The 8,035-nt window shown below is 28.3% G+C and overlaps 1 protein-coding gene across 1 annotated transcript in view; it reads left to right on the plus strand.

Moving 5' to 3' along the window:
• Positions 1–7,694, plus strand: part of LOC141285210 (uncharacterized) — an 8,357-nt gene extending 663 nt beyond the window's left edge. The window contains exons 2-7 of the mRNA XM_073818251.1: positions 731–847; positions 1,181–1,288; positions 3,285–3,392; positions 3,496–3,645; positions 4,657–4,698; positions 4,846–7,694. Of these exons, the coding sequence (XP_073674352.1) occupies positions 731–847; positions 1,181–1,288; positions 3,285–3,392; positions 3,496–3,645; positions 4,657–4,698; positions 4,846–5,124 (804 nt within the window). The 3' untranslated portion in view covers positions 5,125–7,694. The remainder of the gene's footprint in view (positions 1–730; positions 848–1,180; positions 1,289–3,284; positions 3,393–3,495; positions 3,646–4,656; positions 4,699–4,845) is intronic.
• Positions 7,695–8,035: the final 341 nt, after the last annotated feature.

Below are 8,035 nucleotides of genomic sequence, written 5' to 3' on the forward strand. Positions count from 1 at the left end.
ACTGAAATAAAATTAAATATATAAAAAAAAAAAATCAGCCCTCTCTTATTTTTATATCTTATATCTATACACTTAATATTTAACGAAAGCTGAAATAGTTAAATACCAGAAATACAGGAAAGGTTATATATATAATTAATATAATTATAATATAATAAAATATAATTTATAATTATAATAACATATAATCATATATTTTTTTAAATAAAAATAATATAAAATAAAATAAAACTTTAACTGAATTAAAATAAAACATAAAAAAAAATTATATTTTGTTCCAGCTATGTATTATTTTTATATTTTATATTGTTTAACTTGATGCCCTAAATTAACTATAGTTAAAATAATAAAAATATATAAAAACTACGTTTCGCCATGTGGGGCGAAAAACTAATACAATGACAAAAACAAATAAAAAAATTAATAAATAAATTTGCAAAAAAGTGAAAACAGACATAAAAAATGTAAACTAATTCAAAATATTGATGAGAATAATAATAATAGCATCTTAATGCTACAAAAGTAATACTGAAATGGAGTTCATTAGTACATTCTGGTGAAAGATTACAATTAATACAATTATTCATGACTTTGACTGCATTTTTTGTATAATAAATCATTTTGGCTCAAAATAAAAAACATAAAAAAGACAAAATTATGAGCAAAATATGATCATCAGAAGTTTAGAAAAAGCTGAAGATTTATAAATCGCTTCCATTATTCCCAATAGGACTCCAGCTCCTCTTCATCATCCGACAGCAGCTCCTCATCCTCCTCAGACAGCGACGATGACAAGAAGAAGAAGAAGAAGAAAAAGAAGAAGAAGAAGAAGAAGAAGAAAGTAAAGGTCAGATTAATTTATATAAATTGGTGAAGAAACAATTTTCACTTAGAAATTGCTGACAAATTTCACTAATAATTGAATTAAATATACAATTTTGACGAAAAAATACTAAAATAGTACTTTAGTTACAACTTTGGAAAATCATTTTTACAATGCAGTTTCACTGTAATTTTACAGTTGCATGACAGAAAGTAAAAATGTGAATTATTTTGTCAACAAGTTTGTTTACATATGTATTTTATTTCATAAAATACATTTTATTTTTTTATTTTATTTTATTTTTGTTGTCATCATATTTCCTACAATTTCACAACAATTTTTTTCTCGATTCTAAAGGATTCATCTTCATCATCGAGTAGCTCTTCATCATCATCTGACAGTGATGATGATAAAAAGAAGAAGAAGAAAAAAAAGAAAAAGAAGAAGAAAAAGAAGAAAGTAAAGGTCAGAATTATTCTCGTACTTAAACATAATATATGTACATATAGTAAATTTCCATAAATGAAAAATAATGCAGTTATATGCAGTAAAACATAAATGAAACCTATTAGAAACTATTAGAAACATACCTAGCACATACAAATAGCATGTTCATGTAAGTGTAATATGTTTTTGGACATATGTGACCCTGGACCACAAAACCAGTCTTAAGTCGCTGGGGTATATTTGTAGCAATAGCCAAAAATACATAGTATGGGTCAAAATTATAGATTTTTCTTTTATGTCAAAAATCATTAGGAAATTAAGTAAAGATCATGTTCCATGAAGATATTTTGTAAAATTCCTACTGTAAATATATCAAAATGTAATTTTTGATTAGTAATATGCATTGTTAAGAACTTAATTTGGACAACTTTAAAGGTGATTTTCCCAGTATTTTGATTTTTTTTGCACCCTCAGATTCCAGATTTTCAAATAGATGTATCTCAGCCAAACATTGGCCTATCCTAAAAAAATATATATATAAATGGAAAGCTTATGCATCTAGAAACCTGTCAGTACATTTTAATATTATAAATATATATAAAAGTTAGACACATGTTCAGAAAAATTGTTGCAAAAACATATACGAACATACTGTCTTTTTATTATAAAATTGCATATATAAAAAGATTTTTTTTAAACATGGTAATAATTTGCAAATCATGTTAGAAACATGCTAATAACACGCTAATCATGCTAGAAACATGTTAACAACATGCTAACAACATACTAATCATGCTAGAAACATGTCAAAAACATGTTAACAAAATGCAAATCAGGCTAGAAAAAATGCTAACAACATGTTAATCATGCTAGAAACATGTTAACAACAAGCTAACAACATGCTAATCATGCTAGAAACATGTTAACAACATGCTAACAACATGCTAATCAGGCTAGAAACATGTTAACAACATTCTTACGACATGCTAATCATGCTAGAAACATGCTAACAACATGCTAATAATGCTAAAAACATGTTAACAACATGCTAATCATGCTAGAAATAAGTTAACATGCTAACAACATGCTAATCAGGCTAGAAACATGTAAACAACATGCTAACAACATGCTAATCAGGCTAGAAACATGTTAACAACATGTTAACAACATGCTAATCAGGCTAGAGACATGTTAACAACATGTTAACAACATGCTAATCATGCTATAAATATGTTAACATGCTAACAACATGCTAATCATGCTAGGAACATGTTAACAACATGCTAACAACATGCTAGAAACATGCTAACAACATGCTAATCAGGTTAGAAACATGTTAACAACATGCTAACAACATGCTAATCAGGTTAGAAACATGTTAACAAAATGCTAACAACATGCTAATCATGCTAGAAACATGCTAACAACATGCTAATCAGGCTAGAAACATGTTAACAACATGCTAATCATGCTAGAAATATGTTAACATGCTAACAACATGCTAATCAGGCTAGAAACATGCTTACAACATGCTAATCATGCTAGAAACATGTTAACAACATGCTAATCATGCTAGAAATATGTTAACATGCTAACAACATGATAATCATGTTAGAAATATGTTAACATGTTAACATGCTTATCATGCTAGAAACATGTTAACAAAATGCTAATCAGGCTAGAAACAGGTTAACAACATGCTAACAACATGCTAATCATGCTAGAAACATGTTAACAACATGCTAACAAAATGCTAATCATGCTAGAAACATGTTAACAACATGCTAATCAGGCTAGAAACATGTTAACAACTTGCTAATCATGTTGTTAACATAATAAACTTATTAAAATAGGGTTGTTACCTATAAAATATCATCATGTAGATATTAACATATTTAATATAGTAAAATATATCACCTCAAAGATGTCATATGTTATATGTAGTTCATGTAGATTGACAGATGTGTGTGAAAAAACACTCACTGTATAACTGCTTTTCTCTCATTCCCTAAAGGATTCATCTTCAAGTAGCTCTTCATCTTCTTCTGACAGTGATGAGGAGAAGAAGAAAAAGAAAAAGAAGAAGAAGAAAAAGAAAAAGAAGAAGAAGCATAAGAAAAAGGTCAAATCTATAAGTAAAATCTCACTATATTAAATATTCACACAGAGCACATGAGAAATACATGAATCCTGAACGATTCTGACCTCTTGACCTTCCTCCTCAGGACTCCAGCTCATCTTCATCCGACAGCAGCTCCTCCTCCTCCTCCTCAAACAGCGATGACAAGAAGAAGAAAAAGAAGAAAAGTGAAAAAGACAAGGACAAGAAAAAGAAAAAAGACAAGAAGAAAAAGAAAGACAAGAAGAGTAAAAAGGTGAAAGGTTTTTATTTAGTTTAAAAGCCTTAAGTTGCATTTTCGAGTTAATTTTATTTGAAGTTTTAGTCATTTTTTTGTTTTTGTCATTTTTATTGGTTTAGTCATTTTTTAGTACATCAACCTAAACTAAATGAAAATGAGAAATGTAGCTGAAATAAAATAATTTATATATATATATAAATATATATATATATATATATATATATATATATATATATATTAATATCTTTTATAATAATGTTTATAATAAATAAAATATTATAAAACATTATTATAAAAGATATTAATAAATGTTTTATAATATTTTATTTAATTTTTAACTTTTAAGTTTAATACTTTAATTCAGGTAATGTTTAATGTTTTTGATAAAAATAGGTATAAAATAAAATAAAAACTTTAACTAAAGTAAAATAAAATATAGAAATGTAGCTGAAATCAAATAATTATATATATATATGTATATATGTGTGTGTGTGTGTGTGTGTGTGTGTGTGTGTGTGTGTGTGTGTGTGTGTGTGTGTGTGTGTGTATAAAAATTTAAATATCTTTTATAATAATTTTTAATATATTTTTAGTATATATTTTAATATATTTTTTTACCTTTTTAGTTTATTATTTTAATTCAGTTAATTTTTAAGTAATAAATTATTTAATTGTTTGATAAAAATAGGTATAAAATAAACTTTAACTAAAATAAAATAAAATATAAAAATATTTAACTTATTTTATTTTAGCTATGTATTATTTTTTTTAATGTTCAACAAATTAACTTTTATATTATTATTTTCCATTTCCATGGTAATTTTAATACAAGTTTTAGTTATTTTTTTGTCATTTTTATTCTATTATTAATTTTTAGTACATCAAGTTAAACTAAATGAAAATGAGAAATATAACTGTAATAATATTTTTATTTAAGGTTTTAGTTTTTGGTAATTATTATACAAGCTGTAATATAACTACTTACTCATTATATATATTAAGACCAAACTTTTGTTTTAACTCCAGGACTCAGGAAAGTCTTCAGGATCAGAAAACGATGACAAGCATGTATGAAAAATCCAAGCATGCATATTATAATCTGTGTTGTTTCTCAAACATTATGACAGCTTGTTTTCTCTAAAATATTGAGGAACCTCTGCTGTTGTTCATTAATGTGAAATGTTAAACTGAATCTCTCTTATTACTCCTCTACAGAAGGCGGCAAAAACAGATGACAAGGATGGAGAAAGCTCCTCACTGAAGACTGAAGGAGAATCAGGGGGTTTCGGCACGACGGATGACAGTCGTGGCTCTCAGATTTCTTCACCTCTTTTTTCCTCCACTTTGCCCTCAGTTGAAACCCTGAGCCGAGTGGAGAGCAGCAGTGCCTCCCGCAGACCTTTGACTCCCATAGAGAGCCTGATGGGACATCCTCAGAGAAACACACTGGACAGAGTCCCCATCAGCAGATACACCTCACACTTCAATTCATGAGAAACACTTACACAAAACTACCACAGTTTATACAGGCCTTTAGAGCTGCAGGGATGATGTGTTTTTGTAGGCTGACCTGTACAGTAAGTTCATATCATCCTGGTTCCCTTGACAAAAAACCCAGTAAGTTTTTCAATTGGCATTTGAATAATGTGACCAACAAAAGTTTACTATTCTTACATGATAATTTTAACAAATTAACATTTAATTTTTTATCAGAATTGTGAGATAAATGCCAGAACTGCACATAAAAAAGACAAAATTATGAGGAAAAAAGTCAGAATTGCCAGATAAAACTCAGAACGGCAAGAAAAAAGTCATAACTGTTAAATATAAAGTCAATGGCAAAAAAAGTCAGAACAGCCAGAAAAGAGTAAAAATTATGAGAAAAAAGTCAGAAAGGCAAGAAAAGAGTAAAAATGATAAGAAAATGACAGAATTGCCAGATAAAAAAAAAAATCAGAACGGCAAGAAAAAAAAGCCGTAATTGTTAATATAAACTCAAAATGGCAAGAAAAAACTTCAAAATTAGGAGGAAAAAAAAGTCAGAATGGCAAGAAAAGAATAAAAAAAAAATGGGAAAATGTAAGAATTGCCATATAAAAACTCAGAACGGCAAGAAAAAAAGTAATAATTGCTAAATATAAGCTGAAAATTATGAGAAAAAAGTTAGAAAGGCAAGAAAAGAGTAAAAATCATAAGAAAATGTCATAATTGCCAGATAAAAATTCAGAACGGCAAGAAAAAAGAGCCATAATTGTTAAATATAAACTCAAAATTGCAAGAAAGAAGTCAAAACCGCGAGAAAATAGTAAAAATTATGAGAAAAAAGTCAGAACGGCAAGAAAAGAGTAAAAATTATGAGAAAACGTCAGAATTGCCAGATAAAAATTCAGAACGGCAGGAAAAAAGAGCCATAATTTCTAAAATATAACTCAAAATTGCAAGAAAAAAAGTCAGAATCGGCAAATAAAAAAGACAAAATTATGAGGAAAAAAGTCAGAATTGCCAGATAAAACTCAGAACGGCAAGAAAAAAGTCATAACTGTTAAATATAAAGTCAATGGCAAAAAAAAAGTCAGAACAGCCAGAAAAAAGTAAAAATTATGAGAAAAAAGTCAGAAAGGCAAGAAAAGAGTAAAAATTATAAGAAAATGTCAGAATTGCCAGATAAAAAAAAAAATCAGAACGGCAAGAAAAAAAAGCCGTAATTGTTAAATATAAACTCAAAATGGCAAGAAAAAACTTCAAAATTATGAGCAAAAAAGTCAGAACGGCAAGAAAAGAGTAAAAAAAAAGGGAAAATGTCATAATTGCCAGATAAAAATTCAGAACGGCAAGAAAAAAGAGCCATAATTGTCAAATATAAACTCAAAATTGCAAGAAAGAAGTCAAAACTGCGAGAAAATAGTAAAAATTATGAGAAAAAAGTCAGAACAGCAAGAAAAGAGTAAAAATTATGAGAAAACGTCAGAATTGCCAGATAAAAATTCAGAACGGCAGGAAAAAATAATTGTAAAATAGGCATAATTGAAATAGAAAAGGAAATAGACATAATTGTAAAATATAACTCAAAATTGCAAGAAAAAAAGTCAGAATCGGCAAATAAAAACTCGGAACAGCAAGGAAAAAAAAGTCATTTTTGTTAGAAAAAAAATGAAATTGTGAGGAATAAAGTCCAAAAACTGGTTTCTACCACAGAATAAAAAATAAAAATGGTAATTGCAAGTTTTTATGTCTCAATTCTGACTTCTTTTTTGCAATTCTGTGAAATTTGTGAAAAATAAACTCAAAACGGCAAGAAAAAAGTCATAAATGTGAGAAAAAAAATTAAAATGAGGAAAAAAATTTGATAAATATCGATTTCATTGATAAGGCAGAATAGACCATATGCACGGAGCGTTCTTTAGAGCTTCCACATGATAAACCAGCTCTTAAACTTCTGCTGAAGCTCATTTTATATGTGCTGTATATAGGTGGACACTCTTGAGACTCCTCTACTGCCTCCTCCTTATCAGAAACTGAGACAAATAATAATTGCAACATCATAAATGAAAGCAGCATGAACATTCAGTGTCATATTATTTAACAACAATAACGTTTCGTTTCATTTCAAATATTGGAACAAATGTATACAAATTTCCAGCTTTGTATGTTTTTTTTTCTCTGCAATCATTTTACTTGCCATTTTTATTTGAATAATTCTCAATGCTTTAAACATTAGATTTTTTTATTATACGTTTTATTAATAATTTGGGAAACACTGGAAAATATCTAAATGTAATTTCTTTCCCTTTTTTTTGTGCTGAGAATATAAATTTCAAGAGGTTAATACTTGATCTGTGTGTGTGTTTGTCTGTAATAGAGAGACTAGAACAGTATTTAACCCACATTAGTTTTGATTGTTTTTTTTTAATCGAATAATTACTGCAATTATCAGTCATTAGTTTTTATGAGATTTCTAGATGCAACAAATGACCACAACAGCTCAGCTGAAAATGTGATTTAAACATGCAGACATTAATAATTTTGATTGTGAATGACACTATTAAAATCTGCTTGTAAACAAACCACATGCAGTTCATGTGATTTATGGGAGTGTTTGGTGTCTTTATGTGCTGGAATAATCACAACCTGAGAGTGTTTGTGGAGTAAAAGAATGAATGATAACCACACCTAGATACTTTCCTGAAGCGCCTCGGGCAGGGGCTGTTTTTAGAGAAGTTCATTTACTTCCTGGCAGGGAGAGATCTTTCTGGATGATTTAAAAATAATCCGGGATATGTGTGCTCATTTCAACAGGTTCCAACTGGCTTATATGCAACCCTAGACCACAAAACCAGCCATAAGGGTATTTTATTCCATTGATGTATGATTTGTTTGGATAGGGTAATATTTGGCATGAGATACA

The sequence above is a fragment of the Garra rufa genome, chromosome 14 (genome assembly GCF_049309525.1).
Source record: "Garra rufa chromosome 14, GarRuf1.0, whole genome shotgun sequence".
NCBI classification, from domain to species: Eukaryota; Metazoa; Chordata; class Actinopteri; order Cypriniformes; family Cyprinidae; genus Garra; species Garra rufa.